This window comes from Asterias amurensis, chromosome 3 (assembly GCF_032118995.1).
Source record: "Asterias amurensis chromosome 3, ASM3211899v1".
NCBI lineage: Eukaryota > Metazoa > Echinodermata > Asteroidea > Forcipulatida > Asteriidae > Asterias > Asterias amurensis.
The window spans coordinates 683,607-706,819 of NC_092650.1; the positions used below are offsets into that span (position 1 = coordinate 683,607).

Consider the following 23,213-nt stretch of genomic DNA (forward strand, 5'->3'; position numbering starts at 1 on the left):
TGCGCAATGATGCTGGCTGGTCGTTGGAGTGGAATTGGTTGGAGTGTATGAGGTAATTTCCCAATTTTTGATGTTCTCGACGGGAATCTCCCCTGACGAGCAACAAAATTGTGAAATTATTATAACGGGTGCGGGGGTTGGGTTTTACCAGTCCATATTTTAAAAATCTGCATTGTGTAAGTTAAGTCGTCATTTGCAAGGTGTAGAGTGTGTTTTCATGGGGTATTGTTGTGCAGGGCGTCGGTGTGTGTGTGTTTTTTTTTAATGAAGTTTGTTACGAAAACCGGCCGTGCGCACCCGCCCGCTCCCGAAACTTTGCTGAAGTCGTGACCTTGAATGATTGATGTGACCTCGGGTTATCAACAGCATTTTCCTTTGGCAAGTTTTACTAGTAAAGAAACTACCCTATTGTTTACCATATTGTTTACCCCATGTACTCATGTCTGCTGGTTAATTTTTTTTTTTTTTGCATAAGGTTTGTCGCAAATTACCGCCTGACCAGCTAAATGATTTTGCCGAAAAGAGATTATGGGTTAATTTTTGTAAACCATGGTAAAAGAAAAGGGGTTTTCAAAGCCCCTTTTTCCATCCCATGATGCCTTTCGTTTGGCAATTCAGCAAAATCAGTCAGGCGGTAGTTGCGATAAACCTTCTGGAAATGTTTTCAAAGAATAAATGATTTTGTAATCCTCAGCAAGTCAACCGGACAAGTTTATTTGTCTAAACTAGTTTTTCAGCCCTAGCTAAGTCAATGTTAATATTAAGTTGACTATTTTCATGGGTTTTGTTTTTGTTTTATTCTTATTTTCTTTCTATTTTTTTTTCTGTATTTTGTTTTCCTGTAACATTTAACTAGTTTATCGATGCGTTTGCTTGTTGTATGTAAAATGTCCATTTCTTAAAAAAAAGTAAAAAATAAATACTTTTGACTAAATTGCACTTAATTTGCAGAATACCACTTGACTTGGATCCTTACTAATTACTTTAGCTTAGGCACGTCCCCACTTGTGTGGCTGACAATGGAGGAATAAGGGCTGAACCTCGGGATATAAAAATCCACTAGCCACACTAGTGAGGTGGGGCTTGGTAGCCCTGGTTAGATGTCTGTCGGTGCCAAAGCTCAGAGGAGTCCAACTTGGGCTAGGGGCTTGGCAGGTCTATCATGCAGTTTTATGCAGGTACATCGAGCTTGACATTCGACACGATACCCGGACTACGCTTATTCTGGCTTCCAGAGTTGTGCTTCCTTATTCTGAAAAAAGTTTTATAGGTGGAGCTTGAATTTCATGTTGGTGTGAACATGAGGTAGAAATAGCAAATCTATTATGAAGTTTTCATTTCAGTAGTCTGCCAGACTGTTTAGCATAGGTGACATGGGTGAGCGGTAGAGTTCCTGTTGACAATCAAACTAAAGTCTCCTACGGTGTGCATTTATGACAAGGTCAGAGAGAGCACTGATAACAACGAACTATCTTTGTGTGGTTTGAAAACTACGGTTTGTCCTACCATGGAGGAAGGAAATTATACAAAAGAAAACCAAACGAATGTTCCACTAGCTCCAGAGGGTTGAATTCCAAAAGTTTTTATTACAATCAAACTGGCATTACAGTGTGTGGGACTTTGAGCAAACTGTTTGTTACTGTGGGACTTTGAGCAAACTGTTTTGTTACTGTGTTGGCCATACATGTAGTTGTTGCTCAAATCGACTGATTTAAATCATTGCACAATGGTCGACCAAGACACAAAGGAATTTGAACTGTAAGTTGAAAGAGTCTTTTGATTTCTAGAATGTTCAGTGCTTTTTGGAAATGTAAAATATTTCATTGGATTGTTTATGGATTTAAATAATGTATGGATTTTGTTTAAGTCAGAGCCTACAAAATAAACATGAAAACCCAAGAGATTCTACAGTAAAATGGCTGAACAGGAAATACTGTACAACTACAAAGTGTGTAAAAAATGTAAAAAAAGTTGATTGAGGAAGATTTTTTAATTTAGTATTAATTTTCTTTCCTTGTTTGTCACTTTCAGATCCAGTGTTGGTGGTTTGCACATCTCTCGGAAACATTTTAGAACTTTTTCGATGGATACATTCAGGTCTATGTTTTTATTACATCTGTGAAGTTAACAGATGTTGAAGAAAAATAAGAACCAAGCTCCGAGAAGACTGAAGTACGATGATGAAATCTAGTATCTTAAGAGAAGAAATAATTCTGGTGTCAAAGGGAAAACTCTTACAGTTTGTTGAAAGCCAACACAAATGGGAAGAACTACACTCCGCAGTCAAGTTTCATCTCCTGCGACTAGGGGATGATTTCATTCTTCGAATTTCAACCGATTGTCCTGAATCTGTAGTAAGTATAATTTTCTTCTTCAAGGGAAGTCAGGTTGGCGCAGTGGTGTCTTGCCTCGCCTTCTGCTTCTGAGGAGGGATTCAAATCTTACCGGGGGGGGGGGGGGGGGGGGCACTATGTGGATTGGGTTTTTCAGTCCTTACTTGAGTTTTTGGGTTTTCCCTGGAACAATTCACTGAGGTTTTCCTCCCACTTCTTAAACTGAAATTTCTTCATTGTCTTCTCACCTTGTAAAGATGCTGAAAAGGCTTTGTTGACAAGTATTATCATAGTTGTAGATGGCGTGTCATGGCCGACCGTTTAAGTGCACTGAACTCTGGTGTTTCTTATTAGCAGAGTATGGGTTCAAGTTCCAATCGCTGCAATTGTGTACTTGAGCAAGATACCAAGTATCATAAAGATTCATGTTGCTTTGTCCTTCGGTTGGGACATTAAGTTGTTAGTCCTGTGTCTAGGATTGGTGCAGTAAAAGAACCCAGAATACTTATCAGGGCTGACACTCCACAAAGGTAACGAGGGTGATTGCTTCCACGCTCAATGGTCACTGCCATGGTTCCCTTGAAATGCTCCAGTAGAAATTTATAATTTGCTTATAGGGTGTCCTTTACCACGGAGAAAATGCCTTCGTGCCCTTGTGCTTTAAAAAATGCAGCAAACAGCAAAATGACCCAATGGAGTTTTTCAAGGATCTTTCTTGATCACAAAAAGAGGGGGTGTCTGATTTTGTTTACAATTTTATAGTGTATGGATGATACAATAACGATTTTTAAACTGTAAACTTCCTTGTAAGGACGCTAATGTATTGTATTCAGCAATTGAAAAACCTGAAAAAAATGTACAATTATAGGAAGAAAAAGTCCAACTGTCGGTGAATGAATCTAGTGAAGACATTGATTCAGTTATAAAGTAAAGGATGTTTTATGTAACAATACTATGGTTATTTTCACACCCGATGGGCATAAAGCACTCAGTATTGTCCTGCAAGGCAACCGTAGTTACATTATTAAGTATGAGACATACCTGCTGATCAGAGACATCAGAGCTACATTAACGTAAGTTCAATGTTCTCATACACTCAGCCCAACATGCCACGATTTTAGAGAAGATTTACTGACCAACCCTGCAGTCTTGTGAATTCCAGGTCCCAATTTCATGAGCTTCTTAAAAGCGAATCAAGAATTGCTGCTTAGCAAAACTAACCAGGATACCAGTCAATTGTGATATGACATGCGATTTTCTTGACAAGCAACTTTATTCTGGTTAGCATATTTTTGTTGCGCTTAGCTACTTTGTGTGCTTTGAAGCAGCTCATTGGGCCCTGCTGTGATGTGTAGCACTACGATGCTTTAGATAATGAGGTCGTTTTAAAAATGTTTCTTGAATTGTTTCAATCCTACACAGCTTGTTGTGGAGGCCTGCACATCAGACATTGTGGGAGTCAAACCCATTCTAGAAAAAAGCCTGCAAGTGGATTTGGGAACTGTGAGGTTTTGTCTCCAATTTAAAACCAATCAAGACAGGACACAATTCTCTTTGATTATTAAGAATGTACTCGATGAGGTACAGTCCAGAGGTGAGTCGGATTGTTTGTTTCTGTTTTATTTGTTTTTTTGTTTGTTTGTTTGTTTGTTTGTTTGTTTGTTTGTTTGTTTGTTTGTTTGTTTGTTTGTTTGTTTGTTTGTTTGTTTGTTTGTTTGTTTGTTTGTTTGTTTTGTTTGTTTGTTTGTTTGTTTGTTTGTTTGTTTGTTTGTTTGTTTGTTTGTTTGTTTGTTTGTTTGTTTGTTTGTTTGTTTGTCTGTCTTTGTTTGTTTGGTTTGTTTACATTCATACAGCATAAATTTAAAGGAACACGTTGCCTTGAATCAGACGAGTTGGTCAAAACAAAAGCGTTTGTAACCGTTTTTTATAAAATGCATATGGTTGGAAAGATGTTTTAAAAGTAGAATCAAATGATCCACACAAGTTTGCCTCAAAATTGCGTGGTTTTCCTTCTACTGTGCGAACTAACATGGTCGGCCATTTATGGGAGTCAAAATTTTGACCCCCATAAATGGCCGATGTGTTAGTCGACGAGGTAAAAGGAAAACCACGCAATTTCGAGGCATGTTTGTGTGGATCATTGTATTCTACTTTTACAACATCTTTATATCCATATGCATTTTATAAAAAACGGTTACAAACGCTTTTCAAAGACCAACTCGACCGATCCAAGGCAACGTGTTCCTTTAAAGGTAGGATCAAAGATTGGTTTTTGTTAATGTAACGTACATGTACATAAGTACATAAAGTGATATCTGGGTCAAATTATCAATAAAGATACATTAATATTAACTTGTGAAAGTTTTAGATTGAATACAGTGTTTTCATCTGGAATGGAGCCTCTAACTTCATTGTCAAACAATTGGTTTTTATCATGACATCAAAGTGAACTGACCTCCTTTTCAACTTCCCCCGCAGAAAAATCAGGAGGATTTAACCTACCACAAAATACCAACTACCAAGTCAAAACAGTTTCTCACAAAGCAACCATCTAAAAGTACCCCATGTTATCGTGCATTACCGTCAGCAATCTGGGAATTTCCCTTTCCTGTAAAACCCCTCAAACAACTCGTTTGCACAGTTGGTTGGTGATAATCTAAAATTAGCAATCATCAGCCAACCAATGATGGTAGGGCCTTTTTAGTTACTGTGGATGGTTTCATTTTAAAGAAGGGTTTACCGTTTTCCGTTTTAGCCGCTATGATGTACACATCATCTGCCCAGGATACCTACACATACCCACCCTGTGCATACATCACTAGTGTACGTTTACCATACATACCTGAAACAGTTCTGTGTACCAAGTACATTCATGGAATTCATTTACATACAATGTATCTGCTGTGATGATATTTACATGACAACTTGACATTGATTTACCTGCACTGATATAATGGAATTGCCCAAACACTATGGCACCAGAAAAGTGTCATGAGTGTGCGTGCTCGCCACTGTACAAAATGTGGGTTTATCACATGAACCTTTTACTATCATCGGAAACACGAAGAGTGACACAACTCAACTGAGTACATGCTGGAACATGTAATGTAGTTCACATACTTTGAGATTAGAGTATTATCTGATACAGTTTTAAGCCAGAAGGTAAGGATATTAAATATTTGCCATTTTGACTTGTCAAATTTATGTATCAAGTAGTCAGGGAAATTAACAATCTACAAATTCATTCATATCATTGTCAATCAGAACTACTTTTAAGTGCAAACATCATTTCATGTTGTTGGTGTCAACATTGTTTATTGTAGCCCGTTTGTGTTAAAATTAGTAAGGGTATGCAAGATGTAAAATGTGCATTTTTCGTAGGTTAGATTTTAGATGGTCTTTGAGCTACAAATGTATATTGTTTTTATAACTAAAAACATAAACTTGACAAAGAAAATCAGTGTCCATGTACTTTTAATGTAGGTGATTGCAGACCTACAAAGTCTTACACATTGGCGTGAGACTAGCGCCTTAGGGGTCTGTTGGTTCTCTCCCAGAGTCCCATCCATGGCATTAGGGTTTTCTCTGTGTTCTCATATAAGCTTGGGCGATATCGATTTATTTTATTCACGATATATCGCCGACAATATATCGCGATATTCGATATAATCGCGATATATATTGAATTTGACATCATCAGTCTTCTAACTCCCATTGAAAGTTGTAGAAGACACAGTCATAGCATAAGAGAGGTGTTCTTATGACCTACTCTTCTGGTTTTTCTTCAAACCTATGGGGTGCAAGATGTCTCAGCTAGCAAATACATCGCGATATTTAATCGATATCGCGATATATCGATATTACAATTAAAACCAAAACAATCCGATATCGAAATCGTTTCCAAATTAGTATAGCCTTGCTTAAGGCAGTCGAATTATTCACTCCGAAAAAAGACCGCCGCTGTATAAAAACCCACCCGTATTCACTGTGCGTAAAACCCACCCGTATTCACTGTGCATAACATCGCACGACACGATGCCCCTGTACACTATCCGCATGCGGAGGCCGTAAGGCCGACAGCCTTGTAGGGTCTGTGTTGAAGCCACTGACCTCATTACTATAATAAGCGAAGAGTTCCCACGGTCAGCTCATTACCATAATGCCCGCGAAAGATGAGACATGTCTACATCATCACACACCACCACCACGGACGCTCAGCGAGCATGATAGGCGTGTGTGATTGGACGTTAAAATGAATAATTCATTTGACTCACATCCTGTGTTGTCTGATAGGTCTGACGACTGATATACATATTCATGAGCTGCATACTAGCATATCCTAGAGCCCCCCCAATTTCGTCCACTATTGGAATTTTTTCAAAACAACACATTAAAACGGGAAGATACAGACCCGACAAGGCTGTCGGCCTGACGGCCTCCGCATGCGGTTAGTGGTGTACGAGTGCGATGACTTGTGTGAACAGTATTCGTGCAATGTGACAGTGTGTATACGGGTGGGTCATTCGGTGTGATCGCACACACCATGCACAGGGTATACGGCGGGTGGGTTTACAGCTGCGTCTTTTCGGAGCGAATAATGCGACTGCCTTGAGCAAGGCTAAAATTAGTATCGCGATATTCGATAATATCGTGATATCGCCCAAGCTTATTCTCATATCATGAGTGCATTTTGGCGGTCGTAACCAATAACTGTTTTGGTTGAGTTTACCATTGGTAAATCAGTTGCCATTGACCGAAACGGTTTTTGGTAATGACTGCCAGATCGCACCCCATGTCTACATCTCTCCCATCCAGTTCTAAGCAATAGCAACCATTGACTGTTGATTTAAAAAAGCTGCAATATTATGTTTATCTGCAGCAGAACAGAAGTACAGTAGGCCTACATAGTTTGCTTTCAAATTTAATAAAGTCAATTGGTTTTAGAAACTGCAGACTGCAATTCTCAGAGCCGGTAAAGTTGTAGGCAATGTATCTTAGTTTTGCTGCTTGCAATCTGTTATGTGGTTAGAAAATGAATGCACACAATATTTTATATTTTTTAAATGTTTTCTTCACTTTCTAATGAGCCATGTCTATCTAAAATGTGTATCAATTCTCCAAATAACTTTTCCATTTCAAAAAGTCACAGTTTTTCCTATTGTTTTTTTGACTATGGACAATCATGGAATGTCAAGAAAATAATAACACTAAGACATTTGTAAATCGTCTAATGCAAAAAGCCTCTAAGCGCTCAAAGAGAACAACAAAATAAACAATACGAGATAGATACAAGATACAAATAAGCAAATTACAAAAAAGCAGCTTTAAACAAATGAGTTTTCAAAGAACTAGCTTGGCGAATATGCACAGGAAGACTATTCCAAAGAAACGACTGCTTCCTCTATTATAAAGAGTTATCTTTAGGTCCATAATGCTAGTATAGTAGGTAGTTTGGTATTGTACGTCATACTTCCTTTAACAAAATAACTATAAATATGTACAGGTACAGGTGCTTTATGTTGGCAAAACAAATTAATCAGACATTAATTAGGGCATGTTTACTTTACTAGTGACTGTTATTAACATATTATTAAAAGGATACACAAATTTACTAAAAATGTTCTTTGCATATAATCATGTGGATTGTTGGCCATACTGTGATGTCTTTATCTTGTTTCACTTTCACATTTGGATTTTGAAGTTTTAAATACACGGCGCTACAATCATGAATACATGCATGCATAGTAGCTCTATTGTACAAGTAGTGTATTTTGGTTAGGGAAGCTTGCAAAATTCTTGCAATGTACACACGGACTAGCGATACAAATTTCAGACTAGTCTAAATTTAAGTTGAGTAGTTCGTCTGGCAAAAGTAAACAAACAAACATAATGGTATTTGGGAAAGCCCCTGAACAAAACGCCCTTGCCCTTTTCACACCGTATCTCTTATCCTCATGAACACGGAAAAGCCCCAGGAGTTATTTTTACCCATTGGTTACCGTGCCGCACTGTCACACTGTCCCCGCCTTCATGTAGACCTCTATTCCACAGGGATCCAGTTGCACATTTCAAAGAGGGTTTTTACAGTTTTCCCTACTCAAGAACATGGGTTGGTATTCCAAAGTGGTATGGAGCCTTCCACGAGTAGTTAAAGGCATGACATTTTGACCTAAGCAGAGTCTTTCTTGAAGGCTAAATAACAACATTACAAATGAAATAAGTACTTGGGAACGTCTGTCATACACGTTGAAATTCCACGATGTACGATGCCGATGTGAGTCAATGTATTCATACAACTAGTTACAATTTGTTTGTATTTTCTTTGTTCATTGTTACAGCTGGACTATTGAGGCAATATTCTCCTGCAATGGCGATGCCAAATACCAAATCTACCAAAGGAGCAGACATAGGTAAGGAAATAATTGCAACAAAGGTTTCACTAAATAAACTAGTTTATGGAACGCTTGGTATTTTATGGAGCCACACCCTTTACATAAGCCAGCCTGTGGAATGATTTACTTGAAGGCAACAGCCTCTGTTTGCCCTGGGCCCAATTTCATAGAGCTGCTAAGCTCACAAATTTGCTTAGCATGAAATTTCTTCCTTGATAAAAACAGGATTAACCAAATTTCCATTTGTTGCATATTGCTTGTTACTAGTATTCAGCTGTTGTTTGCTTATCCTGTAAATCATGTGAAAATTTGGTTGGTACTCCTGTTTTTATCAAGGCAAATATTTATGCTTAGCAAATTTGTGTGCTTAGCAGCTTTATGAAATTGTGCCCTGGTCTTGTCCCTGGTCTTGGCCATGTTGTCCCTTCCATTGGAAACCTCCATCGGAAGTCCTCTTTGCAAAATGAAGTGGCCTTTCACTCTCAAAGGTGAAATTTTCACTAGTACAGCACGCAGGAGTTTTATGAAATTCCATGCATGATTGGTCAATGAAACACTCGGCTGAATAGACAAAATTCAACGATTAATGTACATGTACATGTAACTCAAAATCAAAGCCGGAAGCCAGCAAACTCTATTTGAAACATCTAGCACTCAGAATTATATGCACTTTACGTTTTCTAACTCTCTGAATTCTAGGAAGTAGCAGTTTTTTTTATAATATTTATTTACAGCGCATAAGGGACATGTTTAATCACTATGAGTTATGTGCTATATAATAATGGTTAACCAATTGTTATTTTTTATTAGATATTTGAAATACTGTTTTGTCATTCTGCAGAAGCGTTAATTGAGAGCATGACGAGGGCTATTGCAAGTGGAGATTGTGAATCAGCGAGTCATGCAGCAGTATCACTAGCTCAGCATAAAGTCAAGTTGAGCACCCAAGCTGATGAGATTGGAGACGTGCCTGGTAATCGCAGCAAATTTAAGTAAGTCTTACCCCCATAAGCCTTCATGATATAACAGACACAATGCTACAACACTAGAAGGTTTGGGTTAATTTGTGTGTATACACCAAAACCAAACAGTGCACTCGTATAGCGTCCGCCATACCTCAAAAAGGCTTATTGAAAACTACAAATTTTTGTGCTTTCAGATGCCTAAAAAAATATAGCAAGACTTCAGGCCCAAAGCCTTTTAATATTTGAGTGAGAAATTCTCTCTTTGTCAAAAACTATGTTACTTCAGAGAAAGCCTTTTCCCACAATCAACAGCTCTCCATTGCTTGTTACCAAGTAAGTTTTTATGCTAATAATTATTTTGAGTAATTACTAATGTTGTCCAGTGTTTGTAAAGGCACAGTTGTCATGACCAAGATGTAAACCTACTTTCTGATGACTCAGGGATGATGAATCTTTCAAAACAAAAAGGGCTTTCATACAGGTCGAAATGGTTCAATTATGTATTTCGAATTGATCTATTACTTTTCCTCTTGTATTGTTCTTACAGCCTCGATGTAGTTCTAGAAGATCGGCTTTCATCAGGAACTAAGATCAGACTACCAGATGTCATTCCCAACATGACCATCGCATACTTAAAGAAATTGGTAAAAACTTTTCCATGAACTTTGCATTACTCTATAGCAAAAAATAATCGGTGTGCATGACAGTAGAGACGTCCCTGTGCCAATTTCAGAATAGTTAAGTGGTCGTGCGAATGCGAATGCGATGCAAATGAAGTACAAATTTCGACATCACAAATTTTCAACGAACAATTGGAAAGAGTTGAGATGTGCACACCTCCTGCAAAACATTCGCAGCGCTGTGGCGTCAAAATTCACTTTACATATGAACTGGGCTTTACAGGCATGACAGATTAAGGAATAGCAAGGGTCTGCCCTTAACTTTTACAGTAATGAGCCAGAGGTGCTTGCTTGCTTAAGTCGAGTGGTGTCCTCGAATCACAGTGGTTCCCCAAGCCTTCCTGTCCCCCATGAAATCTGTTGATTCAAGTCCCGTGTCCTTTTTGAGAATGTCGGTGTAGGTTATTGACGGTCTACTAGGTTTCCTCCTCCCATGCTTAGAGTTCCACAGAACAATAGTGGACACTGGTTCAACACTAAAACAGCCAGCTGGACCACTTAGAGTGAATTTTCTCTGGTCCTCAGATGTTTTTAATTGGCATTTGGACGTCGGACAACAGTTAAGGGAGAACAATGGCGCGGAGTAGATTGAGGAAAATAATGAGGGGAATTTCTACTTTCACTGATCGTGTTTACAGTGATAACTGTTTTGTCTTCCGGCTAAGGTTTTCCAGATGTATGATTTCCCAGTTGAAGTGCAACGCTGGATAATCGGACAGAAGATCATCAAAGACACCGAGTCGCTGATAGATCTACGAGTCAATTCCAGCACCCCAGTCTTCATCTACCTCATCTCGGCTGAGAAGGCTGGTATAACCAGACAAGGGGTTGAGGTCGGCAGACAGGCTTTATTGGAAGAACGGCAACAACGTAAGCTTCTATTTCAAGTTTGATGGGGTATAATTGTGAATGATACTGATGTCATGGGGAACAGTTTAAAGGAACTGGACAATCTTTGGTAATTGTCAAAGACCAGTATTCTCACTAAATTTATCCCAACATAAGCATAAAATAACAAATCTCTGAAAATTTTGTTTCAATTGGTCATCGAAGTTGCAAGAGAATAATGCAAGAAAAAACACCCTAGTTGCACAAATTTGTTTGCTTTCGGATGCCTACAAGGCTTCTTTCAGGCCTGAAGTCTTTAATATTTGAGTGAGAAATCACATTACTTCCGAGGGAGCTGTTCCTCACAATGTTTTTTACTATCAACAGCTCTCCATGGCTTGTTACCAAGTAAGTTTGTATGTTAATTATTATTTTGAGTAGTTATCAATAGTGTCCGGTGCCTTTAAAGCATCAAATTCAATCTTGGTGGTTAACTCTGTCGAATCATATTTCCCCAACATGACTAATTTGTGAATAAGATTTTTGAGGATTTTGTGACTCGCTGAAGTAATTCATTCATTCATTTCATTCAATGGTTTATTTTAAAAATCTATTCAATTCGCTGCCAGCAGCAGAATTACATGAACAGTTACATAGTTAAAAGTTTGGAGTAAAACATGACATTACTATTTAAAATGGCCTAAATCTTACACAGAAAAACGGAGAGGGAGAAGTACTGTTCACTCTAATAGGGAGGAGAACAGATACTTAAAATTAATTAGTTAAACATCCATTGCTTCTTCATTTCAACCTTGATTAAAACAAACCCACCACTGTTACATCCAATCCATCAACCCTTATAATTTGATTGTCTTTCCACCTCAACAGAAGCGCTCTTTCATCAAGTTGGCAATGCCAGTATGTTTGCGCCACCACCATCCGTCATCAGGACAAATCTTCTCGGCAGAGTACCCAAGAATGACCTGCCGAATGTTGTCCCATCTCCGGCTCCTACAGCTGCTCCACCTCCAAGGAAACGCACTGCAGCGGAAGTAAGTGTGTCATTCTCTCCAAGGGACTTACTTTCTTCTTGCCCTCCTTACGTTCCAGCAGACTTAAAGTTCTGTACAATTAAAAAGAAGATGCTGTGCAACAAACAGTTAGAATTTTTGCCAACACCAAGTGTCATGAGTGGGCTTGTCTAGTTCATTCGCAGGAAGTACGAACCGAGCGTTACACAACACACGGGGCCTATGGTTTCATGTCCGATCCAGAGGATGAAGCAATAATGATCAAGTGTCTTGCTTAAGGACGGGACTCGAATCCACACTCTGCTGTGCTGAGCAGAAACACCAGAGATAGAGTTTGATGTTCTTAACCGTGTTGCCGTAACACGCTACAATAAGGTTTATCACGATTCAGAACTGCAATGCGTTGTGGGTAGGCATGTGGGGCAGTTTGCTATGCGGTGTATGTTGTCATGTACGACTCGCGCACGCATCGCCTATATCTTCGTGTGGGTTCAACAGCTCTCTCTTGATATTTTGCTATTCGCAATACACCTTATGAAGAACATTTCTGTTTGGTATACTTTTGATTTTACATTTGTTTTGTGTTTCTTTCTTTTACTTTGACAAAATATGAAAAAGTGAGCTCTCTACTCCAAATAGAAATCATAACTTGATATGTTTGATCATTGCTTATCATGTATTATACCTTTTGTAATTGTGTTTATTATTCTAGGTAGGCTGGCACTGCCCTGTGTGTACCTTAATTAACCCCCCTAGGGTGCCGGGGTGTAACGCCTGTATGACTGAAAGACCAGATGACTACGACCCACCAGCTGTGGGCTCCTACATTATGGATGATGCTGAGAAGAGAATACAGGATGACCAAGATCGCAATGATGCCTTGATGATGGAGGTGAGTTGTCTGTTCTGAATACGCACCCTAAGATTTTATTTCTCTGTATTGAACCGGAAATCCAGGGTAGTTTTTAACCCCCCCCCCCCCCCAAAAAAAAAAAAAAAAAGAATAAAAGATAATAAATAATTAATAAATAAATTAATAAATACATAACAATAACGGGGAGAAAAAATTCAAACTGCCTCTAACTACTGGGCGATCTCGGTGCTCTAATAAAATAACACAGCATTTAAAAAACACACTTTACTAAAACAATCAAAGCCACGGTCATCGTCAGGAAGAAGTTTAAGATTAAGTAAAAGTATTGTCAAACTGTGGGGAAAGCAAGCAGAAACAAGAGTGTTTTAAGTTTCTACTGGCAGAGAGTGATGTGCATTTGGCTGAGGTCTTCAGGAAGTGAATTCCAGAGTCTTGATGCTGTGTTGGAGTAAGCCCTGTCCCCGTAACTGGCCAGGCGAGTTCGAGGAACATGGAGTGTATTGCTGATAGATAGACCCCAGGTCTTGGGTTCGAATCCAACCTGGGTAACATGCCTGTGATTTTTTTTTCAAAGAGCTCGGGCAAGTACTGAGGCAGTACTACAAACTCACATGTAAAACACGTTGTTGTATGTGGTGGGTAAAGCCAAAATTAATATTATTGACATGTTTATATTTAACAAAAATAAAAAAATTCAAGAGGACTATATGAATTATAACAACAGTCAAAAATAGTGAAACTAGGTAGCAGAAAAGACTTTTCTTAAAAAAGTTGCTGACGGCTTTAAAGACGAAACTTTGGTAAACAAACAAACAGAATCCTCGGGGAATAGGTATTAAATATCAGCCACACACCAATGCTGACCACAGTTTATTTGAACAAAAGGGAATACAACTTGTTACGGAACTGAACTTAAGAAGTGTAGATTAGATTAAAACTGGCACCAAGTGATGTCTGCTTAAAATATGATAATAATTTAATTTGATGGTCTTCGTTAAAGTGACGATGAAAGTGCTGATGATGACAGTGACAATGACAGTGCTGTTTATGGTAGTGTTGATGACAGTGCTGATAATGACCGTGACGATGACAGTGCTATTTGTGGCAGTGTTGATGACAGTGACAATGACAGTGCTATTTATGGCAGTGTTGATGACAATGCTGATAATGACCGTGACGATGAGAGGCTTATGATGATAATAACAATGACAGCACTGATAATGGCAATGACTGTGCTGTTGAAGACAGTGACTCTGAAGTGCTGATAATGACAGTGACGATGACAGTGCTGATAATGACAATGACAGTAGGCCTACTGACACTGTTTGGAACACTGTAAGTACTCTCACTAATGCTGATCTACCAAACAACACACGATCTGGTCTGGTTCCCTGCCCCATCAACTAATGGTTTTTATATCTGAAATCAAGTCAAATCTGAAATCAAGTCTGCCTTTTGTTGGCTTACATCAGAACCATAATCGAAAGGAAGGGATACTATTGTTCACATGGTCCATAAATAAGCCTTGATGCAATACTTCAGTTGAGTCACCAGCCATTGTGAAACCAATCACTGTGGTTAATTCATCAGGCTGGTTTCTCGCTATGCTGAAGTCCAAAGCAACTTCAGAAAGCCATTCTGAACAGTATATATCTGGACTGATCCATTGTTCATTTCTTGCTTTGTCCCTATATTATAGGGTCTTCAGGGACCAGACCAGAACCGTGAAATGTTTGATGATGACATCGATGAGATCATTAATGAGTTTGAGGATAGTATGACTTGAGGTGCATGGACCGATACCAGTGCTGCCATCTCGCCCTGATTCTACAGAAAGTTCCCTCAAAATAAATCAACCTTTCCATGTTCTGATGAGCAGATATAAACAAGATTTTGGAATTTTGCCCTCCTTGTGTAGAATATTTTTCTAAATTTATCCCAGATTGTTGCCTGAAATCTCCCTGATTGCAAGTTCAAATGATTGCAGCTCTGTCGTAACCTTCCAGGGCTTGATTTCACAAAGCAAGAAAATTCATTGTGAGACAAATTGCCAGTATCACCATAGTGATTTGTATTGTGACATCACACTTTGCTTAGCAACTACAGTTGATTTGCAGGTAAAATCAATCTCAGTTCTTTGTGAAATCGGCCCCGTGTACATCTCGTGTTTTATGAAAGTCTGAGGCTGTGTTTGAATTGATGGTTTGAACAGCGACTATGGCCGGATCTCTTCAGAGGTACATTCCTCGTCAGCGTCATTGCAGCTGGCGTCCAAAGCCTTAGCTGATTATTACAGTTGCCGTCCACATGAACCAAGTTCTCTATTTGATGGACTTTTGTTTAACTTTATTGAGCAAAAGGGTTAACTATTAGTACACAGCTGCAAAACTAACAAGTGCCAGGAGGACATTATTGTTCTCTTTAGTTAAAAAATGTCTTTGTTTCAGTCAGGCAGATAAACCTGACTGTTTAAGTAGTGAAACAGTTTGCTGACCCAAATTGTGCTCATTGTCTATTTCATCAAGTTAATTGTGTGTGAATTGAGGACCAACTTTATGTTCTGTAAATTTCTTGCCATTACGTACATGAACTCAGTCATTTGTAAGCCAATCTGGAAGCCTGTCAACATGCAGCACTTGGCAATACATGCAGACAATTTAAAAAAGTTGAAACTTTTAAACTTTTACAAGTTCTGTTGGTAGTCCTGGGATTACGTGTAGGCTAAGGCTGCTGTTGCCCCGTTCTTGGCCTTGATGCCCTTTCAAGAGGTTCTTATGGACTTGAAAGTCTCTAATGGAATTTCCTTTTTTTATTTTCATAATGAAATTGGGGGTGCCTTGTGTCTTGGGGAAAAAAAATGTGGTTCTTTTAATCACTAGAAAAAGTGTGTTTCTTTCATCATTCCAAAGTTTACTAAGTGTCCTGACATTTCGACCTCAACTAGCAGAGTCTTTCCCAAAGGCTTAATGAGAAAAGCCTTTGAGAACGACTTTGCTAGGGTCCAAACACAAGGCTACCAACTACTGTGAATTTTGCATTTATACCATAGGCTCTTTTGGTTGGTAAGCAGTTTGCAATCAGCTAATTCTATTTTCTCATTCCTTTCAAAATTGTTAGGGAAAAAAAACCACACAAAATAATCAGCCGATGCACGCTTCATCAGTGGTTGATGGCCAATGCAAGGGGTTTAAACTGCATTAGATCAAGTGAAAGAAATGGTGCAATTGTGTTTTAAAAACACGAATCAGGTCCCACTTTCATGGGACTGCTTAAACCAGAACTCTGCGTTTACGACTCCTAGATGCCCAATAGCACCACACGTTTTACAGCGGGCCATGAGCTGGGAGTTCTGTTGGTTTAAGAAGAGCCATGAAATTGGGCCCATTGGCAAATTTTACTTAATTTTATTTTTTGGTTTGTTAAAAACCAGTGTATATAGTATGTATGTATGGACATTTCTAGATTTATTTTCTAATTACTGTTATGGATGAAGGAGGAGGGGGATTGGAGTGGGAGTCAGTCTTGGCAATTTAAATATTGTTTTGTTCTAACCTCGGATGGTGGGATTGCAGCCCTGACTACCATCACTATAAGGATTTCAAAATCATTTTGTATACGTTCAGCCAAATTGTTACCAATCGTGAATTTTTGCATACTACTAGTGTGGCTTATTTTAAGCAACAACTGCAGTATCAGAAGTTTTCAGAGTTTTAACCACATTCCAAGGGGGGGGGGGTGCCTTGCACAGCTGTGTACTGGATCTAATTAAGCATTTTCTACATATTTTGCGCCACTAACTCTGCTTAGCTGTGTTTATGAAATAGAAACTCTGATAATGCCCGCTCTGTAAGCAGAAAATATCTGCTTACAGGCTTTATGAAATGGGGAACTGGGTCATCACTACTTTACGGCCTATATGCATCAGAACTAACGCACTCTGCTTGGCAGGAAGTTTATGTTTTGACCAAAAGTCAAAAAGGGCATTGTGTATTATCCATCTAGAAAAATCTTTTGATGTGTCACAGAAAATGTGAAATATTCAACCTCAATTACAAGTATTTTTAATAGAAAATACCTTAGAAAAGTAGAAAAGATCCTTTGTGGTTTATTCCTTGATATTTGAAATAATAAAGTTGTCACCCGATAAGGTGATCCCTCTGCTGCCCTTCCAAAGTTGTATCGTCTGTAAAACTCTGGTGTAATCCCTGACTATCCCAAAACAAAGTTATTCACAAAATAACATAGGGCTACAATCCTAACCATATCTCGTTGGAACCCCTGACACTAAGCCCTCTTTCGCGGTCTGCGCTCCCATCAACATTGAGCGGGGGAGAGAAAGGGTGGCCCAAACATTTTTGTCGGGATCGTAGATAGCTAAGTTGGTAGAGCACCAGCCGTCGATTTCACAAAGAGTTGGGACTCGTCTTATCTCGAGTTAAGACGAGTAACTCTTCCTAACTTAGGATTAATCTTAAGGTCTGCATGCTACAGTGCAGGGCTGGGACTCGTCCCAAGTCCTAAGATTAATCCTAAGTTAGGAAGAGTTTTGTGAAATCGACGCAGGACATTGCTGGTTCAAGTCCTGCTCTAGTCAATGTTCTTTGTTCAATTAGAAGAACATGAATGTATTATTGTAAATAACTATTGCTTATGTTTACTTAATATTGCTAAACGGTCTTCAAATTATGTTACTCAGAACTGAAATACTATATTAAATATGAACATCAATCATTGTTTCATTTATTTGAGTCTATGTGAATGAATTTTTATTTGTTGTTAGTATTTATTACCCCATGTGGCTTGGCATGGCCCATCTTTTATTGGTCGTACATGTGCAATTGAGGACACTTTTTAGTACATAAAATTAAAGATTGTACATGTACATTAGTGAAGCTTTTGGAATACATAAAATATATCACACATATACGACTTTGGCAATGAAAGAGTTATAAAGAAATTAAAATTATTTGTTTGAAGCACTCTTCAAATTAATGGCAATAACAACATTTAGTTAGTTAAGCCCGGTTCATACTTCATGCAAACGCGAATGCGCAGCAAATTTGATGTGAATTTGACGTCACATCCTCCTTTCGCAACGATTATTCGCAAGGGAGTAGAGCAGAGTTCAACTGCTGCGAATTGTTCGTTGCGAATTTGTGACGTCAAGATTCGCTTCGCATTCGCATGAAGTACGAACCGGGCTTTAGCCTACTGCAGCGTTTGATAGTACAAAGCATTTTTGAGAAACTTTTTACTTTGAAGTTACATATATGTAAAAGGATAACAGTTATACGCCCCAAAATTTGAATCTGAGATTAAAGCTTCTCAGATTGTGTATACTATTAAGGATTATTCTTCCTGTGTCAACTTTTTGTTCCAGATTTTCGATTTTCGTTGCATTTTCTGAAAAATGCAACCACCTTTTTGAAATGAAATTTTTAGACGTTGCGTTTATTGTATACCAATATAAAATGTTCAAAAAAAAAAATAGGGACACTGCCAATAAAGAAATAGATGGCTCATTTGGTACAGCGCCGGCACGTTAATCCGGAGGTCGTTGGTTCAAATCCCATTCTGATCAATTCTTTGTTCAACCCAAAAATTCTTTTATTCTGTACATCCACATTTATAAATGGATTAAACAAATTAAAAGGTTTCACAAATTGTATTTAGTAAATACATCTTTTGTTTTTTGGTTTTAATTCAGATGGAACGGCAAGAGAAGATAAATGAGCAGAAAGACCGAGGTGCAAATTACCAGATGCTGGTAGAAACAGATGTAATGTCTTTAGTACCCAACACAGAGATGTTTCAATGTTTAATCTGCTTCGGGGATATTCCACAGGGGGAGGGAGTCATGCTGAGGGAATGTCTACATACATTTTGCAGGTGAGAAAGGTGTTGACAGTTTTAGGCAAGGGTTCTCTTTATATTAGACCTGATATTAAACGGTGGTAACAATTTGTTTGTTGGGGTGTTTGTTTGTTTGTTGGGAGGGAGGGTGTCGCAGAGGGCTCCTAGCTCATTTTGGTGTCCCAGGGATATTTGTCGCTGGAGAGTCTGTCCCCCTTTTGGAAGTTTTCACGGGCCCAGGGAGAAGGATTTAAAAAAGGGCGCTATCAGAAAGAATTTTGTACACAGCTCGCTGTATTTGGGGGACATAATCCCCTGCTACACCGGCACGATAATCCAGGGTTCGTTCGTTCGAGTCGCGCTGCAGTAAATTTTGTTCAAACCCAGAACTTTCCCTAACTTACCCATCAGTCAGTTTCCCTTGTGGTTTATTTACTTGGCATGTAATATTTGAGTATAATTCCTCCGTGCCCCCTAGTCATTACCTTGGTGCCCTTGAAATGCTCTTGTAGAAATTTACAAATTCCTCAAAGGGTGCCCGATATTAACCAAGGAGAAAATGTCTTGGTGCCCTTGCTCTTTAAAAAACAAAACGTACAGGCCTGACAACCACACCTTGTAGTTTAGGGTTTGAGATGCTTCACCAGATTTTAAGTACACGCTATTGCCCATGGTCATTGCCTTGGTGCTCTTGAAATGTTCCACTAGAGCGCCCTTTACCAAGGAGAAAATGTCTTGGTGCCCTTTGCCCTTTCAAATACTAAGCATCAAGGTCTATAATTCAATGTCTTTAATAAATCTCAACAGAGAATGTCTACAGGAAAACATAAGACACAACACAGAGCCTGTCATAATGTGTCCATACCAAGACGGAGACTACAGCTGCCCGGAAGTTATTATAGAAAGAGAAATCAAAGCGGTAGGTAATTTTTGTTTTCTTCTGATTAATGGGTTTGGATACTTTTTGTAAAACACAAAAGACGATGTTCAAAGATGGTTTGAAGATAATGGTAGAAGGCTTCCCTTACAATATTAATTGCTGGGGTGCTGTAGTTTTTCAGAATTGAGTAAAACAATGTCACAAAAAAAAGTGTTGTCTCCGAAGCCGAAAACTATTCTAGGACAAGGTACAATATCCTAATGCGACTCTTCTGAAAACATTGCTCTATGTTATTTTCAAATTTTTTTTTCCAAAAACTTGATGACAAATTAAGCTGAAACTTCCTACTAATTTAAAAAGGAAATGCTTTTTATATTTGGCCAACAGCTGGTCGGACCCCAAGAGTTTCAGCAGTATTTGAACCGAGGGCTAGCAGTAGCGGAGAATCAGGCATCGAATGCCTTCCATTGCAAAACACCAGATTGTACAAGCTTCTGTTTCTACGATGACAACATTAACTTCTTCCCCTGTCCGGTCTGTAATAAGCAAAACTGTTTGACGTGTAAAGCCATCCATGAAGGAATGAACTGTAAAGAGTATCAGGAAGATTTACTGAGGAGGTCCGCTAATGATCAGGCAGCAAAGAAGACTAAATTGATGCTGGAGGTAAAGTTTTATTTTATTTTGAATCATTAGATATATCATTCCTGCTTCCTTTCAACCTCATTTTATTAACCCCCAAAGAATGTTACTGTTTACTTTTAAGACACTGGACACTATTGGTAACTGTCAAATACCAGTCTTCTCACTTGGTGTAAATACACCAACAGACAAATACATCTTTGTAACCACCAATAATTTACTTTTGAAATTAATTTTGTTTGCTAGAAAATGATCAAAACTGGTGAAGCGATCAACTGCCCTCAGTGTGGAATCATCATGCTGAAGAAAGAAGGCTGTGATTGGGTTAGATGCTCAATGTGTAAAACGGAAGTGTGTTGGGTTACCAAGGGACTCCGGTGGGGACCAGCGGTGAGTATATTTAATAGATGTTAAATTTGCATCGTGGATGAAGAATATTCATTTTGGTTTTACCCGTATACACCGATAAGTGTTAGCAGTACTTTCCCAAGCTCTGTGAACAAAATATCACAGGCACATAACTCTGGTGGGACTCGAACCCACGACCTTTGCAATTCAAGAGCAGTGTCTTACCAACTAGACCACAGAGGTGGCTAGCAGCAGTTTGAATCCTATGGATTATTTAGTGGCTGGATAGCCAAGCTAACATAGAGGCCTGATTACGAGAGTGGCTGGCCTAACTGGATTGTTGAATAGCTAGATGGCTAGCTAAATGGCTGGTTTCTCCATGTTGTGAAAAGCTAGCTGGTGCCCAGCTTTTATATGCAGCTGGCTGGCTGGCTTGTTGGCAGAGCTTTTTGTAAAGCTTGGTGGCTAGCTGACTGGTTGGCTTGCTGCCTGGCTGGCTGGCTGGCTGGCTGGTTAATAAGGGATTCTGTAAAGCTGGGTGGTTAGCACAGTTTGATGAAAAGATGGGTGGCTAGCTGACTGGCTGGCTTGGTGCTTAGCTGGCTGGCTTGCTGGCTGACTGGTTAACACAGCTCGCTGTAAAGCTGGCTGGCTAGCTGGCTGGTTAGACCAGTTTTTTAAAAAGCTGGGTGGCTAGCTGACTGGCTGGCTTGCTGCTTGGCTGGCTGGCTGGCTGGCTGGCTGGCTGGTTAACACAGCTCGCTGTAAAGCTGGGTGGCTAGCTAGCTGGCTGGTTAGACCAGTTTGTTAAAAAGCTTGGTGCCTAGCTGTCTGGCTGGCTGGTTAACACACCTTGCTGTAAAGTTGGGTGGCTAGCCCAGTTTGATAACAACTTAGTGGCTACCTGACAGGCTTTCTTAGGCTTGCAAGCTACAGTGATTAAGTTTACTTATGAGGCATCTTTGTTTCATTGCCAGAAATATAATTCTAATCATAATTTATTTTGATTTCTTCCTCTGTAGGGAAGTGGTGATATAACAGGTGGATGTAAATGCCGAGTTCAGGGGAGGAAGTGTCATGTAAATTGTCAGAATTGTCACTGAATGAATGAACTAGGAACCATTTATTGTGATAATAATAAGAATTTTGGGAGGCTATTCATCCTTACTCAAAGCTTAGAAGCTGAATTGCGATGGACACGGCTACACTGTGTTCAAGCAGCTGGCATGCAAGAACGCCAGCCACATCGACCCATTGATTACCTTTTACATTTTACCTTAGTTTTGTTTGATTCAAAGTTGGCGAAAGAAGATGAAGGTATCTTTGGGTCTTGGAGGATGTCTTTGTGAAAGGCTTTTCTTTCCGAAAGTCCCTAAAGGCATAGTATACCTTTAGTTTTTGGAACCGTTTGATTATTTTAAGGGGTCTTGGTGCTTTTTGTAGGACAAAAAAAACCCACAATGTCCACAGATGATAATGATAGTTAGTAGAAAGCTTCCCTGAAAATATTACTGGCTGAGGTGCTGTAGTTTTTGAGAAATGAGTAAAACAATGTCATGAAAATAATTTTCGTCTCAGCGATTATGAGACAAAAATTATTTTAGCATGTAAAAACATATTTTCATTTCATTTTTTTACTCATTTCTAAAAAACTACAGCACCTAAGCAACTAATATTTTAAGGTACGCTTTCTACCATCGTTATCTTCAAAACGGTGTAAGTTTAATGTAAATCTGTGGACATTGTGTTTTGTGTTACAAAAAGTACCCAAATCCTTTGATCCTTTATATACCAGCGTAGATGAATACAATAAAACTAACAAATACGAGTTTCATTTCAAAAGAAGCGAACCTCACAGGAGAAATGGGAATTCACAATCTGAGAAACATTATACTAACAGTAACGCTTGTGGAATCAAATTAAAATTTTGGGGCAGAACAACTAAACTTTTTTTTTATTTTGTATACATATAACCACATTTAATTGGAATAAAAAAAATTCTCAAATTGCTTTATACTATCGAAAGCTGCTGTATGCTTGTAATCGAAAATTTTTATTGCCAATAATTATATGAGTTATACCCAAAGTATATCTGTTTGGTTGCCTCGCCTTTATTCCTTCAATCAATAGTGTTTGGTGACAATATTTACCTGTCGTTTATTTCTGTCAATATGCAAATTTATATATCTAGTCTTTGAGTATTGTGTGAAAATCACATTGTATTTCATGTCATACCTTGTTCCTCAAGGCATCTCCATGTTGGGTGTGTTTAAGATGATCTTTAAGAAGAAGAAGAAGATGAACAAAACAGCGAAGTAATAAAAAAAAAATGGCAACGTTTATATTTGTATAGTTTATTTTATGTTTAGATGTAAAACCAATGTTTC

General features: G+C 38.7%; 1 protein-coding gene and 1 non-coding gene across 6 annotated transcripts; one reads left to right on the forward strand and one right to left on the reverse strand.

Moving 5' to 3' along the window:
• The first annotated feature begins 1 nt into the window (after position 1).
• Positions 2 to 23,125, forward strand: LOC139934548 (ranBP-type and C3HC4-type zinc finger-containing protein 1-like). Of its 5 annotated transcripts, none has more exons than XM_071928806.1 (14): positions 2 to 52; positions 2,032 to 2,354; positions 3,756 to 3,927; positions 8,672 to 8,743; positions 9,567 to 9,717; positions 10,238 to 10,334; positions 11,036 to 11,240; positions 12,087 to 12,250; positions 12,942 to 13,121; positions 18,811 to 18,992; positions 19,764 to 19,875; positions 20,224 to 20,502; positions 20,725 to 20,868; positions 21,849 to 23,125. In XM_071928806.1, the coding sequence occupies exons 2-14, from the start codon at positions 2,178 to 2,180 to the stop codon at positions 21,927 to 21,929; spliced, it is 2,016 nt and encodes a 671-aa protein (XP_071784907.1). In that variant the 5' UTR covers positions 2 to 52; positions 2,032 to 2,177; the 3' UTR covers positions 21,930 to 23,125. The 5 variants fall into 5 exon arrangements, with proteins under 5 accessions (XP_071784907.1, XP_071784909.1, XP_071784910.1 ...); XM_071928808.1 differs by lacking the exon at positions 2 to 52 and adding an exon at positions 223 to 378; XM_071928809.1 differs by lacking the exon at positions 2 to 52 and adding an exon at positions 1,290 to 1,305.
• Trnas-uga (transfer RNA serine (anticodon UGA)) lies at positions 20,997 to 21,069 on the reverse strand. The gene has a single exon. It is a non-coding gene; the product is annotated as a tRNA-Ser (tRNA).
• Positions 23,126 to 23,213: the final 88 nt, after the last annotated feature.